The sequence below is a fragment of the Ranitomeya imitator genome, chromosome 5, assembly GCF_032444005.1.
Source record: "Ranitomeya imitator isolate aRanImi1 chromosome 5, aRanImi1.pri, whole genome shotgun sequence".
NCBI lineage: Eukaryota > Metazoa > Chordata > Amphibia > Anura > Dendrobatidae > Ranitomeya > Ranitomeya imitator.
In genome coordinates, this window is record NC_091286.1 from 681,962,923 (window position 1) to 681,983,396 (window position 20,474).

The following is a 20,474-nucleotide window of genomic DNA, read 5'->3' on the forward strand; positions in this document are numbered from 1 at the left end:
CATTACACACTGAACGGGAAACCACTGGGTAAATCTGACAGGGAGAAGGACTTGGGGATCCTAGTTAATAATAAACTTACCTGGAGCAGCCAGTGCCAGGCAGCAGCTGCCAAGGCAAACAGGATCATGGGGTGGATACACATGATGAGAGCATTATACTGCCTCTGTACAAATCCCTAGTTAGACCGCACATGGAGTACTGTGTCCAGTTTTGGGCACCGGTGCTCAGGAAGGATATAATGGAACTAGAGAGAGTACAAAGGAGGGCAACAAAATTAATAAAGGGGATGGGAGAACTACAATACCCAGATAGATTAGCGAAATTAGGATTATTTAGTCTAGAAAAAAGACGACTGAGGGGCGATCTAATAACCATGTATAAGTATATAAGGGGACAATACAAATATCTCGCTGAGGATCTGTTTATACCAAGGAAGGTGACGGGCACAAGGGGGCATTCTTTGCGTCTGGAGGAGAGAAGGTTTTTCCACCAACATAGAAGAGGATTCTTTACTGTTAGGGCAGTGAGAATCTGGAATTGCTTGCCTGAGGAGGTGGTGATGGCGAACTCAGTCGAGGGGTTCAAGAGAGGCCTGGATGTCTTCCTGGAGCAGAACAATATTGTATCATACAATTATTAGGTTCTGTAGAAGGACGTAGATCTGGGTATTTATTATGATGGAATATAGGCTGAACTGGATGGACAAATGTCTTTTTTCGGCCTTACTAACTATGTTACTATGTTACTATGTTACATTGGTCCCAGCTCTCTGCAGTTCATTCACTAGGTCCCACCGCGTGGTTCTGGGATTTTTGCTCACCGTTCTTGTGATCATTCTGACCCCACGGGGTGGGATTTTGCGTGGAGCCCCAGATCGAGGGAGATTATCAGTGGTATTGTATGTCTTCCATTTTCTAATTATTGCTCCCACTGTTGATTTCTTCACTCCAAGCTGGTTGGCTATTGCAGATTCAGTCTTCCCAGCCTGGTGCAGGGCTACAATTTTGTTTCTCGTGTCCTTTGACAGCTCTTTGGTCTTCACCATAGTGGAGTTTGGAGTCAGACTGTTTGAGGGTGTGCACAGGTGTCTTTTTATACTGATAACAAGTTTAAACAGGTGCCATTACTACAGGTAATGAGTGGAGGAAAGAGGAGACTCTTAAAGAAGAAGTTACAGGTCTGTGAGAGCCAGAAATCTTGATTGTTTGTTTCTGACCAAATACTTATTTTCCACCATAATATGCAAATAAATTGTTAAAAAAACAGACAATGTGATTTTCTGGATTTTTTTTTCTCAGTTTGTCTCCCATAGTTGAGGTCTACCTATGATGTAAATTACAGACGCCTCTCATCTTTTTAAGTGGTGGAACTTGCACTATTGCTGACTGACTAAATACTTTTTTGCCCCACTGTATATTACAAAGTTTCTTACTTTCATTTGTATTATTGATTTATGAAATAGAAATTAAAATGACGGTTACTCCTTAGGTGAATATTAGACACAGCCATTGGACAAGTGGTGCTGTTCCTTAATGATAGGCTCCCTACACTGGCTGGATCCACTCAACACTAACCTTCAGATAGCTGAGGAAATGATGTCTAATCAGCCATGTCCCATAAACATTAAATTTCCATGTCTCCAAATATTGCTGACCGATCCTTAAGTCAACCAATGTGCCGTTTTCAGCTTTGCTGATGGCTGAATGTAAACAGTGTACAGAGCTGGAACAGCACATCTCTATATACCATGTAGTGGTCTTTCTAGGTACTACAGCTATACACCTAAGGATAGCCCACCAATATCACAGCAGTGGGGGTCCAACCTCTGACAACCCCACTCCCAAATCAGCTGTTTTCAGTTTCAGCGGTGGCAGGTTAAAAGCAATGTACAGAGCTGGAACAGCACAGCTCCAGACACCATGTAGTGGTCATTCTAGGTACTGCAGTACCACACCTATTGAATATAATAGATGCACCTAATGATAGATTCTATCAATATCAGAGCAGTGGGGATCCAATTCCAACATTCGGCGCTTCCACCAATCAGGTGTTTTCAGGTTCAGTGGTGGTAGTATGGAAACAGTGTACAGAGCTGGAACAGCACAGCTCCATACACCATGTAGTGGTCATTCTGGGTACTGCAGTTCAGCTCCTACTGAATATAATAGAAGCACCTAAGAATAGCTCATCAATACCAAAGCAGTTGGGGTCCAATCCGCTACATTCCCCCCCCCCCCCCCAATCAGCTGTGTTAATCTTTGTTGGTGGCGGAAAGTACACAGTGCGCAGAGCTGGAACAGCACAGCTCTGTACTCTATATAGTAGCCATTTTGGGTGCTGCAGGTCTGCTCCTACTGACTATAATAGAAGCACAGAAGCTTTATCATCAATATCTTAAACTTAGAAAACCCCTTTAAACACTGATCATCTAATCAGAAGACACAATATATGGATCAATCTGCGACTCTTTTTATCATTTGTAATTTTCTACTCCAGAAATCCACAACTGATCAGATCCGCTAAAGATGTCAACCAGAAGGGGTTGTCCAGGATTAGGAAAACATGGCTCCACACCTGTTCATGGTTGGGTTTGGTATTGCAGCATATATCTATTGAAGTGATAAAGTTGTAATACCAGACTCAGCCTGCAGACAAGTATGGCGCTGTTTCCAGAAGTAAGCAGACACTTTTTTCTCTTCCTTCAGTCCCTAAAAATCCATCCAGCTCCAACCTTTGCACCCCCTGTATTGGACGTAAGAGGGGCATTTCATGAATATTCTGTGTATATTGACCGCTGAATCTTCATTTTACAGAATGTCTCGTCATCCCTTTATGAATTATATATTCTGGTTCATCTATTATCTCCGTTTCCTGCTGATAAATGCTCGGAATGTTCGGAGGTGTTATTAATAATGCAAAAGAGGGAGAAATACTTAACGATCATTAACTTAATTAACGACCTTCACACGAAGGGTCAGAGGGTCTTCAGTTGCAATTAGATGGAGATGGCAGGCGGCATCTAATCATTAGAAAAGACCCCCAAAATAAGATCACTGGAGGGTATCCAACCAACATGGCTAATAAGATCGTAATCCGCACACGACTGAATCAATAAAGTGGATTGTAGTGTAGCGGATTCTATGTGGATCTACCCAGAGGCTGATGATCTCCATAGTCAGGTCCTTGTAGTATTTGTGTCAGTAACAGGATGATCCTTAAAATTCCAGCCGAACTGAAAATACTTCTCATCCAGACGTCAGACTGCACTTGGAGGAGCTTGACATCAACTTGTTCCAGCACATAAAAGACCCAGCCTGATCCACTGACCCTGCCAAGTGCTGGAGAAAGCTAAACAAAGCTCCAGTCTGCAGCACCTACCAAGGTCAGCGGGTGATAACTTACCCAGGACCCATTATACTGCTCAGCTGTGCTTATTATTGCACATAGGAGCAGTATTATAGTAGTTATATGCTTGTACATAGGAGCAGTATTATAGTAGTTATATTCTTGTACATAGGGGCAGTATTATAGTAGTTATATTCTTGTACATAGGAGCAGTATTATAGTAGTTATATTCTTGTACATAGGGGCAGTATTATAGTAGTTATATTCTTGTACATAGGAGCAGTATTATAGTAGTTATATTCTTGTACATAGGGGCAGTATTATAGTAGTTATATTCTTGTACATAGGAGCAGTATTACAGTAGTTATATTCTTGTACATAGGAGCAGTATTATAGTAGTTATATTCTTGTACATAGGAGCAGTATTACAGTAGTTATATTCTTGTACATAGGAGCAGTATTACAGTAGTTATATTCTTGTACATAGGGGCAGTATTATAGTAGCTATATTCTTGTATATAGAGGGCAGTATTATAGTAGTTATATTCTTGTATATAGAGGCAGTATTATAGTAGTTATATTCTTGTACATAGGGGGCAGTATTATAGTAGTTATATTCTTGTACATAGGGGCAGTATTATAGTAGTTATATTCTTGTACATAGGAGCAGTATTATAGTAGTTATATTCTTGTACATAGGGGGCAGTATTATAATAGTTATATTCTTATACATAAGGGCAGTATTATAGTAGCTATATTCTTGTATATAGAGGGCAGTATTATAGTAGTTATATTCTTGTATATAGAGGGCAGTATTATAGTAGTTATATTCTTGTACATAGGGGGCAGTATTATAGTAGTTATATTCTTGTACATAGGGGCAGTATTATAGTAGTTATATGCCTGTACATAGGAGCAGTATTATAGTAGTTATATTCTTGTACATAGGAGCAGTATTATAGTAGTTATATTCTTGTACATAGGAGCAGTATTATAGTAGTTATATTCTTGTACATAGGGGCAGTATTATAGTAGTTATATTCTTGTACATAGGAGCAGTATTACAGTAGTTATATTCTTGTACATAGGGGACAGTGTTATAGTAGTTATATTCTTGTACATAGGAGCAGTATTATAGTAGTTATATTCTTGTACATAGGAGCAGTATTATAGTAGTTATATTCTTGTACATAGGAGCAGTATTATAGTAGTTATATTCTTGTACATAGGGGCAGTATTATAGTAGTTATATTCTTGTACATAGGAGCAGTATTACAGTAGTTATATTCTTGTACATAGGGGACAGTGTTATAGTAGTTATATTCTTGTACATAGGAGCAGTATTACAGTAGTTATATTCTTGTACATAGGAGCAGTATTATAGTAGTTATATTCTTGTACATAGGAGCAGTATTATAGTAGTTATATTCTTGTACATAGGAGCAGTATTACAGTAGTTATATTCTTGTACATAGGGGCAGTATTATAGTAGCTATATTCTTGTATATAGAGGGCAGTATTATAGTAGTTATATTCTTGTATATAGAGGCAGTATTATAGTAGTTATATTCTTGTACATAGGGGGCAGTATTATAGTAGTTATATTCTTGTACATAGGGGCAGTATTATAGTAGTTATATTCTTGTACATAGGAGCAGTATTATAGTAGTTATATTCTTGTACATAGGGGGCAGTATTATAATAGTTATATTCTTATACATAAGGGCAGTATTATAGTAGCTATATTCTTGTATATAGAGGGCAGTATTATAGTAGTTATATTCTTGTATATAGAGGGCAGTATTATAGTAGTTATATTCTTGTACATAGGGGGCAGTATTATAGTAGTTATATTCTTGTACATAGGGGCAGTATTATAGTAGTTATATTCTTGTACATAGGGGGCAGTATTATAATAGTTATATTCTTATACATAAGGGCAGTATTATATTAATTATATTCTTGTACATAGGAACAGTATTATAGTAGTTATATTGTACATAGGAGCAGTATTACAGTAGTTATATTCTTGTACATAGGAGCTGTATTATAGTAGTTATAATCTTGTACATAGGAGCAGTATTATAGTAGTTATATTCTTGTACATAGGAGCAGTATTATAGTAGTTATATTCTTGTACATAGGGGCAGTATTATAGTAGTTATATCCTTGTACATAGGGGGCAGTATTATAGTAGTTATATTCTTGTACATAGGGGCAGTATTATAGTAGTTATATTCTTGTACATAGGAGCAGTATTATAGTAGTTATATTCTTGTACATAGGGGGCAGTATTATAATAGTTATATTCTTATACATAAGGGCAGTATTATATTAATTATATTCTTGTACATAGGAACAGTATTATAGTAGTTATATTCTTGTACATAGGAGCAGTATTATAGTAGTTATATTCTTGTACATAAGAGCTGTATTATAGTAGTTATAATCTTGTACATAGGAGCAGTATTATAGTAGTTATATTCTTGTACATAGGAACAGTATTATAGTAGTTATATTCTTGTACATAGGAGCAGTATTATAGTAGTTATATTCTTGTACATAGGGGCAGTATTATAGTAGTTATATTCTTGTACATAGGAGCAGTATTATAGTAGTTATATTCTTGTACATAGGGGCAGTATTATAGTAGTTATATTCTTGTACATAGGGGCAGTATTACAGTAGTTATATTCTTGCACATAGGAACAGTATTACAGTAGTTATATTCTTGTACATAAGAGCTGTATTATAGTAGTTATAATCTTGTACATAGGAGCAGTATTATAGTAGTTATATTCTTGTACATAGGGGCAGTATTACAGTAGTTATATTCTTGTACATAGGAGCAGTATTATAGTAGTTATATTCTTGTACATAGGGGCAGTATTATAGTAGTTATATTCTTGTACATAGGGGCAGTATTATAGTAGTTATATTCTTGTACATAGGGGCAGTATTACAGTAGTTATATTCTTGCACATAGGAACAGTATTATAGTAGTTATATTCTTGTACATAGGAGCAGTATTATAGTAGTTATATTCTTGTACATAGGGGGCAGTATTATAGTAGTTATATTCTTGTACATAGGGACAGTATTATAGTAGTTATATTCTTGTACATAGGGGTAGTATTATTGTAGTTATATTCTTGTATATAAGAGCAGTATTATAGTAGTTATATTCTTGTACATAGGAGCAGTATTATAGTAGTTATATTCTTGTACATAGGGGGCAGTATTATAGTAGTTATATTCTTGCACATAGGGGGCAGTATTATAGTAGTTATATTCTTGTGTATAGGAGCACTATTATAGTAGTTATATTCTGGTACATAGGAGCAGTATTATAGTAGTTATATTCTTGTACATAGGGGTAGTATTATAGTAGTTATATTCTTGTACATAGGAGCAGTATTATAGTAGATATATTCTTGTACATAGGAGCAGTATTATAGTAGATATATTCTTGTACATAGGGGTAGTATTATAGTAGTTATATTCTTGTACATAGGGTAGTATTATAGTAGTTATATTCTTGTATATAGGAGCAGTATTATAGTAGTTATATTCTTATACATAGGGGTAGTATTATAGTAGTTATATTCTTGTATATAGGAGCACTATTATAGTAGTTATATTCTGGCACATAGGGGCAGTATTATAGTAGTTATATTCTGGCACATAGGAGCAGTATTATAGTAGTTATATTCTTGTACATAGAAGTAGTATTATAGTAGTTATATTCTTGTATATAGGAGCACTATTATAGTAGTTATATTCTGGCACATAGGGGCAGTATTATAGTAGTTATATTCTTGTACATAGGAGCAGTATTATAGTAGTTATATTCTTGTACATAGAAGTAGTATTATAGTAGTTATATTCTTGTACATAGGGCCAGTATTATAGTAGTTATATTCTTGTACATAGGAGTAGTATTATAGTAGATATATTCTTGTACATAGGGGCAGTATTATAATAGTTATATTCTTGTACATAGGAGCAGTATTATAGTAGATATATTCTTGTACATAGGGGCAGTATTATAGTAGTTATATTCTTGTACATAGGGGGCAGTATTATAGTAGTTATACTCTTGTACATAGGGGCAGTATTATAGTAGTTATATTCTTGTATATAGGAGCACTATTATAGTAGTTATATTCTTGCACATAGGGGCAGTATTATAGTAGTTATATTCTTGTACATAGGAGCAGTATTATAATAGTTATATTCTTGTACACAGGGGCAGTATTATAGTAGTTATATTCTTGTACATAGGGGCAGTATTATAGTAGTTATATTCTTGTACATAGGAGCCAGTATTATAGTAGTTATATTCTTGTATATAGGGGGCAGTATTATAGTAGTTATATTCTTGTACATAGGAGCAGTATTATAGTAGTTATATTCTTGTACATAGGGGCAGTATTATAGTAGTTATATTCTTGTATATAGAGGCAGTATTATAGTAGCTATATTCTTGTACATGAGGCAGTATTATAATAGATTATTTACTCTTTATATTCCTTAATACTACTCTGTGCTGCATTTTGCATTAATCTAAAATTTGCTTAAAACCGAGACACAATTCTGTAGCAGCGTCTCCTGGTTTTTTACTTTGGCGCTGAACAGCAGACAGCCAGACACCATTTGTTGTAGTGACTGGTATTCAGTGCATGGATCAGGTCCAAGTCTTAGTTATCTGATAAATAATAAAAGTGTAAAGTGGATGCCAGTGTGATCCAAGGAAGATCTCTGGGGGCCAAGCACATCTCACATCTTCAACAGTGGTTAAAAAATGCCTTTGGGTCCCGGCCAATGTGAAGGATTTATTTGCCTCCATTGAAAATAGCGGCCAAGGAAGTTTTGCCCTTTTCAATCTAATCTAGTTTACAATCTCTTTTTTTGAAGACTGTAACAACAAAATTAGTGTGCAGTGTAGCCTGAGAACATTCTCTGTCTGTTTAGAATCTTTGTGAAGGGTCCATTGAGTAAGGGTAAAAAATAATACATAGATGAGTTTTTTGCAACTAAAAATTAACCCCTTTACCCCCAAGGGTGGTTTGCATGTTAATGACCGGGCCAATTTTTACAATTCTGACCCCTGTCCCTTTATGAGGTAATAACTCTGGAACGCTTCAACGGATGCCAGTGATTCTGACATTGTTTTCTCGAGACATATTGTACTTCATGATAGTGGTAAACATTCTTTGATAGTACCTGCGTTTATTTGTGAAAAAAACGGAAATTTGGCGAAAATTATGAAAATTTCGCAATTTTCCAACTTTGAATTTTTATGCAATTAAATCACAGAGATATGTCACACAAAATACTTAATAAGTAACATTTCCCACATGTCTACTTTACATCAGCACAATTTTGGAACCAAAATTTTTTTTTGTTAGGGAGTTATAAGGGTTAAAAGTTGACCAGCAATTTCCCGTTTTTACAACACCATTTTTTTTTTTAGGGACTACATCTCATGTGAAGTCATTTTGAGGGGTCTATATGATAGAAAATACCCAAGTGTGACACCATTCTAAAAACTGCACCCCTCAAGGTGCTCAAAACCACATTCAAGAAGTTTATTAACCCTTCTGGTGCTTCACAGGAATTTTTGGAATGTTTAAATAAAAATGAACATTTAACTTTTTTTCACAAAAAATTTACTTCAGCTCCAATTTGTTTTATTTTACCAAGGGTAACAGGAGAAAATGGACCCCAAAAGTTGTTTGTACAATTTGTCCTGAGTACGGTGATACCCCATATGTTGGGGGGAACCACCGTTTGGGTGCATGGGAGGGCTCGGAAGGGAAGGAGCGCCGTTTGGAATGCAGACTTAGATGGAATGGTCTGGAGGCATCGCATTGCATTTGCAGAACCCCTAATGTACCTAAACAGTAGAAACCCCCCACAAGTGACCCCATATTGGAAACTAGACCCCCCAAGGAACTTATCTAGATGTGTTGTGAGAATTTTGAACCCCCAAGTGTTTCACTACAGTTTATAACGCAGAGCCGTGAAAATAAAAAATCTTTTTTTTCCCCACAAAAATAATTTTTAGCCCTCAGTTTTGTATTTTTCCAAGGGTAACAGGAGAAATTGGACCCCAAAAGTTGTTGTCCTATTTGTCCTGAATACGCTGATACCCCATATGTTGGGGTAAACCCCTGTTTGGGCACACAGGAGAGCTCGGAAGGGAAGGAGCACTGTTTTACTTTTTCAACGCAGAATTGGCTGGAATTGAGATCGGACGCCATGTCGCGTTTGGAGAGCCCCTGATGTGCCGAAACAGTGGAAACCCCCCAATTATAACTGAAACCCTAATCCAAACACACCCCTAACCCTAATCCCAACAGTAACCCTAACTAGGGTTGAGCGAAACGGGTCGGCCAGATTCAGAAGTTGCCGACTTTGGCAAAGTCGGGTTTCATGAAACCCGACCCGACCCCTGTGTGGGGTCGGCCATGAGGTCGGCGATCTTCTGAACTGGAATCGGAATTCAGATACCGATTCCCGATATGTTTAAGATATCGGGAATTGGTATCGGAATTCATATTAATGTGTAAAATAAAGAATCAAAATAAAAAACATTTAAATACTTACCCTCGGACGCGCCCTGGTTGTAACTGGGAGCCTTCCTTCCTAAGAATCAGCGCTTGAAGGACCTTAGATGACGTCGCGGCTTGTGATTGGTCGCGTGACGCCCATGTGACCGCTCACGCGACCAATCACAAGCCGCGACGTCATCGAAGGCCCTTCAGGCGCTCATTCTTAGGAAGGAAGGCTCCCAGTTACAACCAGGGCGCGTCCGAGGGTAAGTATTTAAATGTTTTTTATTTTGATTCATTATTTTACACATTAATATGGATCCCAGGGCCCGAAGGAGAGTTTCCTCTCCTTCAGCCCTGGGAACCATTAGAACCCCAATGCACTGCATTGGGTTTCGTGTTTCGGCCGACCCCAACCCCGACTTTTCAATAGGATAGGCCGATTTCACTCGACCCGACTTTTGAAAAAGTCGGGTTTCGTGAAATCCGACCCGATCCTATAAAAACAAAAGTCGCTCAACCCTAACCCTAACCACACCTCTAACCCTGACACACCCCTAACCCTAATCCCAACCCTATTCCCAACTGTAAATGTAATCTAAACCCTGTCTGTAACTTTAGCCCCAACCCTAACCCTAACTTTAGCCCCAACCCAAACTGTAGCCCTAGCCCTAACCCTAGCCCTAACCCTAGCCCTAACCCTAGCCCTAACCCTAACCCTAGCCGTTACCCTAGCCCTAACCCTAGCCCTAACCCTAACCCTAGCCCTAACCCTAGCCCTAATGGGAAAATGGAAATAAATACATTTTTTTATTTTTTCCCTAACTAAGGGGGTGATGAAGGGGAGTTTGATTTACTTTTATAGCGGGTTTTTTAGCGGATTTTTATGACTGGCAGCCGTCACACACTGAAAGACGCTTTTTATTGCAAAAAATATTTTTTGCGTTACCACATTTTGAGAGCTATAATTTTTCCATATTTTGGTCCACAGAGTCATGTGAGGTCTTGTTTTTTGCGGGACGAGTTGACGTTTTTATTTGTATCATTTTCGGGCACGTGACATTTTTTTATCGCTTTTTATTCTGATTTTTGTGAGGCAGAATGACCAAAAACCAGCTATTCATGAATTTCTTTTGGGGGAGGCATTTATACCGTTCCGCGTTTGGTAAAATGGATAAAGCAGTTTTATTCTTCGGGTCAGTATGATTACAGCGATACCTCATCTATATCTTTTTCTATGTTTTGGCGCTTTTATACGATAAAAACTATTTTATAGAAAAAATAATTATTTTTGCATCGCTTTATTCTCAGGACTATAACTTTTTTATTTTTTTGCTGATGATGCTGTATAGTGGCTCGTTTTTTGCGGGACAAGATGACGTTTTCAGCGGTACCATGGTTATTTATATCTGTCTTTTTGATCGCGTGTTATTCCACTTTTTGTTCGGCGGTATGATAATAAAGCGTTGTTTTTTGCCTCGTTTTTTTTTTTTTTCTTACGGTGTTTACTGAAGGGGTTAACTAGTGGGCCAGTTTTATAGGTCGGGCCGTTACGGACGCGGCGATACTAAATATGTGTACTTTTATTGTTTTTTTTTTTTATTTAGATAAAGAAATGTATTTATGGGAATAATTTTTTTTTTTTTTTCAATATTTAGGAATATTTTTTTTTATTTTTTCTTACACATTTGGAAATTTTTTTAAAACTTTTTTACTTTGTCCCAGGGGGGACATCACAGATCGGTGATCTGACAGTTTGCACAGCACTCTGTCAGATCACTGATCTGACTTACAGCACTGCAGGCTTCACAGTGCCTGCTCTGAGCAGGCTCTGTGAAGCCACCTCCCTCCCTGCAGGACCCGGATCCGCGGCCATCTTGGATCCGGGCCTGGAGCAGGGAGGGAGGTATGCAGTCTCTCGCAGCAACACGATCACATCGCGTTGCTGCGGGGGGCTCTGGGAAGCCCGCAGGGATCATCTTTGATCGCGGTGTGCCAGGGGTTAATGTGCCGGGGGCGGTCTGTGACTGCTCCTGGCACACAGTGCCGGATGTCAGCTGCGTGAGCGCCGCCGATCGCGCTGGACGTACTATCCCGTCGGTGGTCATAGGGGCCCACCCCACCTCGACGGGATAGTACGTCCGATGTCAGAAAGGGGTTAAAATGTTAACATTTTAAATGGGGGGAAATACAAATAAACAAGGAAAAAAGGGGAAAAAACTTAGGGAATTTAAAAGAAAGAACAAAACATTAGAAAACTCTACCAATACAGAATGTAAGAGAAAGCATCAAGATTTGGCATTTAATATAGATTAAAGCAGTACCGATATAATATTATTAGTTTAAGCTATTATTATGTTTGAGTATAGAAGAATTACGGTAAGCAGAAACCAAATCTTCTTGTAATGTCAATCAACCAGATATCGAACGAAAATGTAAAGTCCAAGTAAAGTTGCCATCAAATATCTTAAAATGTAAGAGTTCTTAAATAGCGTATTCCAAGTATCCCATTTCTTGGAGTATTTTGTAATAATGGCAAATCTTTGTTCCAATGAGCTGTGCAAATAAATATTTTCCAAGATTTCTGGAGATTTAAGAACTTCTGGGAGTTTCCAATACGAAGCCAAAGAATTTTTAACTACTAAAAAAATATGTGTAATTGCAAAGCGGACGGAAGGATCAAGTTCTTCTAAGTCAATTGAGAGAAGAGCGGTTTGTGGGGTGATCTGAAAATGCCTGTTAAGTAACGTGTCTATGTGTAGTGACACCTGGTTCCAAATATGTTTTATTTTTGGGAAGCTCCAAAAAATGTGGAATAGATTTACAGGCAAACAACAATGAGGAGAGTTATCTGGGTCAATATGAGTTAGCCATCTTCTCATTTTTGTATCACATCTTCTGTTTACAATACGTTGGAATTTGGGGGACTTTTTGCCTACTTCCATTTTCAATTTGTCTTTGTTATATGTTGCTTTTAACAGTTTTTTTCATCAATAGATAAACACAATGATCAAATTGGTATTAATGACTCTGACAGGATGATTTTTTGCTATTTTTCCTGGCTGGGGAGGGGTCTGGGAGATTCCAGGAGGGATATACTAGGTGATGATGTCATCCTGTAGTTCACAGGAAGTGAGAGACTGACTTCCTGCCTAAGTCCTTGTGCTGGACTGGTTGTCAGACTGGAGGTCACATGATAAATAAGTCCTTGTGCTGGACTGGTTGTCAGACTGGATGTCACATGATAAAGCTGCCCATAATGAACGGGGAAAATGTATGGAAGTAACTGAGCTGGGATGAAACAAAGGAATGTGGTGGAATATTGCTGGTGATCTACCATTATACAGTTACTAGCTATTGAACCCGTTCTACGCCCGGGTGGCGAGCATTTATATTGGTATATGGTCTCCATCCTGGTATGTGCTGCTCCATCCTGCGTCCCCATCCTGTCATGTGCTGCTCCCATCCTGCGCCCCCATCCTGTCATGTGCTGCTCCCATCCTGCGCCCCATTCTATCATGTGCTGCTCCATCCTGCATCCCCATCCTGACATGTGCTGCTCCATCCTGCGCCCCCATTCTGTCGTGTGCTGCTCCATCCTGCATCCCCATCCTGTCATGTGCTGCTCCCATCCTGCACCCCCGTTCTGTCATGTGCTGCTCCCATCCTGCGCCCGTTCTGTCATGTGCTGCTGCCATCCTGCGCCCGTTCTGTCATGTGCTGCTGCCATTCTGCCCCCGTTCTGTCATGTGCTGCTCCCATCCTGCGCCACCATTGTATGCTATGCCCCCCATAAGACGCTCCAGTGTGTATGCCCCCGTATGCTGCTGCCATATAAAAAAAAAAACCATACTCACCTATCGTCCAGCTCCACTGCAGGTGTGTCTTCAAGAAAATGGCACCGGAAAGCGCGGACTGCGCAGGCGCCGATTCCGGCAGCAGTTATCGGTGCCTGCGCAGTCCGCGCTTTCCGGCGCCATTTTCTTGAAGACACACTCCGGCTCCTCTGCCTGTGACTGGTAAGTCAGAGGGCGGCGCCGGCGCGCATTAAGCACGTCATCGCGCCCTCTGAACTGTCACAGCAGAGGAGCCGGGAGACGGAGCCACACGCAGCGCTGGAACGGGGAAAGGTGAATATACTTACCCTCCTGGCGGTCCCTGACTCTCCGGTGGAGATCGCAGTATGCGTTCAGTGTTTACGCATACCACGATCTCCTGGGAGCGTCACTCTGTGGGGGCCAGACTGCGCCAGCGCTTGCGCCTGCGCAGTCTATAAAGGCTTTGGACAGAGTGACGCTCCCAGCGTTATATTATAGATGTCCATATATATATTTGGACAGAGACAACATTTTTCTAATTTTGGTTCTAGACATTACCACTATGAATTTTAAACCAAACAATTCAGATGCAGTTGAAGTTCAGACTTTCAGCTTTCATTTGAGGGTATCCACATTAAAATTGGATGAAGGGTTTAGGAGTTTCAGCTCCTTAACATGTGCCACCCTGTTTTTAAAGGGACCAAAAGTAATTTGACAGATTAAATAATTTTAAATAAAGAGTTCATTTTTAGTACTTTTTTGAAAACCTTTTGTTGGCAATGACTACCTGAAGTCTTGAACCCATGGACATCACCAGACGCTGTGATTCCTCCTTTTTGATGCTCTGCCAGGCCTTCACTGCGGTGGTTTTCAGTTGCTGTTTGTTTTGGGCCTTTCTGTCTGAAGTTTAGTCTTTAACAAGTGAAACGCTGCTCAATTGGGTTGAGATCAGGTGACTGACTTTGCCATTCCAGAATATTCCACTTCTTTGCTTTAATAAACTCCTGGGTTGCTTTGGCTTTATGTTTTGGGTCAATGTCCATCTGTAGTATGAAACGACGATCAATCAGTTTGGCTGCATTTGGCAGGATCTGAGCACACAGTATGGCGGCTCTGAAGACCTCAGAATTCATTCGGCTGCTTCTGTCCTGTGTCACATCATCCATAAACACTAGTGACCCAGTGCCACTGGCAGCCATGCATGCCCGCGCCATCACACTGCCTCCGCCGGGTGTTACAGATGATGTGGTATGCTTTGGATCATGAGCTGTACCACGCCTTCACCATACTTTTCTCTTTCCATCATTCTGGTAGAGGTTGATCTTGGTGTCATCTGTCCATAGAATGTTCTTCCAGAACTGTGCGGCTTTTTTAGATGTTTTTTAGCCTTTCTCTTCTTGATGCTTATGAGTGGCTGCACCGTGCAGTGAACCCTCTGTATTTACTTTCATGCAGTCTTCTCTTTATGGTAGATTTGGATATTGATACGCCGACCTCCTGGAGAGTGTTGGTCACTTGGTTGGCTGTTGTGAAGGGGTTTCTCTTCACTATGGAGATTATTTTGCGATCATCCACCACTGTTGTCTTCTGTGGGCGCCCAGGTCTTTTTGCATTGATGAGTTCACCAGTGCTTTCTTTCTTTCTCAGGATGTACCAAACTGTAGATTTTGCCCCTCCTAATATTGCAGCAATTTCTCGGATGGGTTTTTTCTGTTTTCGAAGCTTAAGGATGGCTTGTTTCACCTGCATGGAGAGCTCCTTTGACCGCATGTTTACTTCACAGCAAAACCTTCCAAATGCAAGCACCACACCTCAAATCAACTCCAGGCCTTTTATCTGCTTAATTGAGAATGACATAACGAAGGGATTGCCCTCACCTGTCCATGAAATAGCCTTAGAGTCAATTGTCCAATTACTTTTGGTCCCTTTAAAAACAGGGTGGCACATGTTAAAGAGCTGAAACTCCTAAACCCTTCATCCAATTTTAATGTGGATACCCTCAAATGAAAGCTGAAAGTCTGAACTTCAACTGCATCTGAATTGTTTTGTTTAAAATTCATTGTGGTAATGTCTATAACCAAAATTAGAAAAATGTTGTCTCTGTCCAAATATATATGGACCTAACTGTAGATGCAAAATAATATATATTAGAAAACTTATTCCTCCCATATTAATATATTTTCCTTTATGTTAGACAGAGATGCGTCTTCAGGACCAGCAGTTGGCTCGGCAGCTCATGAGGCTCCGCAGTGACATTAACAAGCTGAAGATCGAGCAGACCTGTCACCTCCACCGCCGGATGCTGAACGATGCCACCTACGAACTGGAGGAAAGGGATGAGCTCTCCGACCTCTTATGTGACTTCCCTATGATGTCTTCATTTGGCCTTTCTACGCCCCTCAAACTTATTGGGGTTACCAAAATGAACATCAACTCCAGGAGGTTTTCCCTCTGTTAGAATTTTCCAAAACTATCCAGGAGGTTTCAACGTAAAACCTCCCAATAATATCCATAGTGTTCTGCTGCCTTATACTAGTACCAGCTTATCACGCCACCCGACGGAATGGACAGGGCGGGGTCTTCTGCAGCGATGCATGAGAAGAACATACAACGCAATGTCCGTTCCTACACTAGAGACTTTCATCATGTGCATTACTACTACTAGACATAACCAGTGTTTTGTAATACACCTACAGGGGCGAAGCAGAAAGGACATGCAGTATAGAATATGGGGATATGGAAACAGTCAGTATTGCTGTAAGGAAACAGTCAGCACAATACTGCAATTATTTCCAAGCATATATGGAGCTCACATAATAACATTCAGTGGGCTCTAAAAATTGTGGGTGTATTCTGATAATTTCTGTATTGGAGTGTACACGGAGGCGAGGTTCCACTTCTTAGCTGTTATAATTTACGTCATTATTAGATATTTTTTGGAAGAAACTGAGTATTTTCGGAATTGGGACAAGGGACGGGCAGAATAGGTGGCAGCCTAAGGCAACCAAAAAAAGGGGGCGCAATTATTGGGGATTTTTCACACTTTGCAGATCATTTACAGGACAAGTGATCTGGGTGAAGCAGCATCAGAAAGAGATCTTCCATCATGGCCAAAGCTACCCACTCACATAGCCCCTGCCAAAATTATTTATACAAGGTGGGAAATTTAGGGAAAGTACAGATGAGACTTGTCGTCATTTGCCTCTGGGAAAAAAAAAAACAAGACATTGCGTTCCAAGGGTCTCATTGCATGACCCATAAAAATAATCAATAACAAATACAGTACTTTAGGCTTGCACTGATTTTACATCGTGTCTCATACTCCAATCACATCCAGAGCTGCATACAAATTTCTTCTGGCTTCCTGTTCATGCTGCAGATGGAACATCTCGCATTTCTACTCTGCTCCCTGCTGGATCAGTGGAGTATATTTTCTTTCACATTATAGTAAGATGTAGATTAAAAAATATATATCTCCCACAATGCAATTTATTTCTGACAGCAGCTTGGAATGTGACTAGAGCATGAGGTATGGTAACATAAACACTTTAAGGCCTTAAAGGGTTCGTCCCATCCTCATAGAGGGACATTGTCAGATAGTCCTATTAAATACAAGCACTTTTGCAATTTACTGTTTATTAAAATATTCCACCGCTCTTGAGATATTAACACTTTTCTTTTGTTTACATCTTGTTGCCATGGAGACCGACCACCACTGTAAGGCCTTGAAGCCTGTCAGTATCGCTGGAGCACACTGTTACCTCCTAATCCTGGCCAGCTTCAGCGCAGTGCTTACAAACTAGACGGCAGCGGTGGTCAGTCTCCTAGTCGAGTTGTAAACAAAAGAAAAGCCTCAGTATCTCTAGAACGGCTGCAAATTTTAATAAACACTTTCTTTTGTTTACAGCTGGTTGCCTAGGAGACCGACCACCGCTGCTGTTTAGTTTGTAAGCACTGCACTGAAGTTGGCCGGGATTTGAACGTAATAGTGCTTTCCAGCGATCCTGACCGGCTTGTAAACAGCACAAGCTCTTACGGTCGTGGTCGGTTTCCAAGGCAACAAGATATAAACAAAAGAAAAGAAGTGTTAATATCTCAAGAGTGGCTGAATATTTTAATAAACAGAAAATTGCAAAAGTGCTTGTTTTCAAAAGGACTATCTGACAAGATCTGACCCTTTAAAATAAACTGTACATGAGGTTTACCCAGTAACTCATAAGTGATAAGGATAATAAAGAGTTAAGTTTACTGTGAAACATTGAATCGGCAGCACCTTGTAATAGCAATTAAAGAGTCCTCGGCAACAAAGCTTCCTGCGGTATCCTCCGGAATTGTCACAGGACACATCAGAACATCACCTACGTAGCGGATCCCTAATATTATAACGCGGCGCCAACACTTACCATAATAGCTAACAATGCCGACTGATGCCTTTTCTGTTCCAATGTGTGATCCATTTGTTGAATTGAATCATTCTGATTGCATATTCCTATAATCCGGACGTTTCCTTTTCTACGTGGCCTTTTTTTTGCTAATTTTTATGTAATTGTTAATTCCAAAGTGCGTTTTAATGATTGATGCACAAAAATAATTTTTAATAATGGTTTATGAAAGTGGGCAGAAATGTTTCTTTCTTTGTGAGAAAATAAAGCTTTGGTACGTTCAGAATAAATGGAAAGTGATAACGGACTATCTCGTTTTTGCAAGTCTCTCCATAAATTTACTCTCTCGTTGCATAAACCTGAAGGATAGATTTATTGGGAGACAGGGAATGGAAGGGACAAGGAAGGTGCAAACAGGGGTTTACAATAGCAAAAGATAATGCACATGAGTAATCTTGTCTGTAAAATAGCACCATGCTTCAACAATTACAAACTCAGAATCTGTCTCACAAGCAACTTTACACAATAAAACAAATATCGATGCTACTCTGCATATAACCTCCCTGGCCTTTACTACGCAGGCCACACGGCTACCGTGCTCTAACTACTGAAGCCTGCACTAGGCCCTAACAGGTGCACCAAACAGGAACAACTCACGGTGATGTTGGGGACACAGGTCCAGTCCCAGGGGGCCCCCGAAGTCCAAAACGGTGGTGCGCACGGATTCCTGTCAGCTCTGCAAAGCGTGGTCTTCTCCTTGCTCCTGGAAACCGTAAGTCCCCTTCTCAGTATCTTCGTGGCTTCACAAACCAGCACAGAACAGCCACCCTTTGCTGTAACCAGGAAAGTCTATTTTAACAAGCGCAGTTCGTCTCAAGCTGTGTAATCTTTCTTGCAGCCAACGACTCTTCCTTGCAGACAGACCAGCACAAAGTTCTCTCAGTTCCCTCTGAAACTTTCCCTCCACAGGCTGCTTCAGCTCCACCCCTGCACACAGCCCCGACTAGTTCATAGCAAAGATAAGAGCAGGGAAGAACAGCAGAACATACCATCACACCAGACAAGGGGATGCAGCCTCTTAAAGTGACAGTGTGTTTCTTATTGTCCATAACAGCACCACCCTCTTACAGACACGTAGCAGAACTCCTGGAGACCGCAGATGGGTAGCAGCGGTCCTGCAGGCTGCCGACAGGTAGCAAAGGTTCTGGAGACTGCTGATAGGTAACGGATGTCCTGATGGCCTCAGACAGGTAGCAGAGGTCCTAGAAAAAGCAGATGGGTAGCAGAGGTCCTGGAGAGCAGATGGGTAGCAGAAGTCCTGGAGACCACAGATGGGTAGCAGAGGTCCTGGAGACAGCAGATGGGTACAGAGGTCCTGGAGACAGCAGACAGGTAGCAGAAGTCCTGGAGACTGCAGTCGGGTAGGAGAGGTCCTGGAGACTGCAGTCGGGTAGCAGAGGTCCTGGAAACTGCAGACGGGTAGCAGAGGTCCTGGAGAACACAGGCGGGTAGCAGAGGTCCTGGAGGCTGCAGACAGGTAGCAAAGGTCCTGGAGACAGCAGACGAGTAGCAGAGGTCTTAAAGGTATCAGACAGGTAGCAGAGATCCTGGAGACTACAGACGAGTAGCAGAGATCCTGGAGACCGCAGACGTGTTGCAGAGGTCCTGGAGACCACAGACGGGTAGAAGAAGTCCTGGAGACCGCAGACGGGTTGCAGAGGTCCTGGAGATCGCAGTCAGGTAGCAGAACTCCTGGAGACCACAGACGGGTAGCAGAGGTCCTGGAGATACAGACGGGTAGCAGAGGTCCTGGAGACCACAGACGGGTAGCAAAGGTCCTGGAGACAGCAGACGGGTAGCAGAGGTCCTGGAGACAGCAGATGGGTAGCAGAGGTCCTAAAGGCATCAGACAGGTAGCAAATGTCCTGGAGACCACAGACAGGTAGCAGAGATCCTGGACACAGCAGACTGGTAGCAGAGGTCCTTGAGACAGCAGACAGGTAGTTGAGGTACTGAAGCTGTCTCACTCGCTCTCACTCTGACAGACTCAACCCATATATATATATATTGCATGATTAGCCATTCATCTTAACACTATACCCCTTCATGACATGAGCAGTACATGTACTGCTCATATCGTGTCTCCCCCTTTGATGTGGGCTCCGGCGGTGAGCCCACATCAAAGTCGCGACATGTCAGCTGTTTTGTACAGCTGACATGTGCGCGCAATAGCGGCAGGTGAAATCGCTATTCACCCGCCGCTATTAACCTGTTAAATGCCGCTGTCAAACACAGACAGCGGCATTTAACTACCGCATCCGGCCGGGCGGCCGGATATGACGTCATCGCCGACCCCCGTCACATGATCGGG

At 40.9% G+C, this 20,474-nt stretch overlaps 1 protein-coding gene across 2 annotated transcripts in view; it reads left to right on the forward strand.

Annotated features, from left to right (window-relative positions):
- FAM167A (family with sequence similarity 167 member A) overlaps positions 1 to 18,410 on the forward strand; it is a 54,930-nt gene extending 36,520 nt beyond the window's left edge. For both annotated transcript variants that reach the window (XM_069728376.1, XM_069728377.1), the window contains exon 3: positions 15,916 to 18,410. In XM_069728376.1, the coding sequence (XP_069584477.1) occupies positions 15,916 to 16,179 (264 nt within the window). In that variant the 3' untranslated portion in view covers positions 16,180 to 18,410. The remainder of the gene's footprint in view (positions 1 to 15,915) is intronic.
- Positions 18,411 to 20,474: the final 2,064 nt, after the last annotated feature.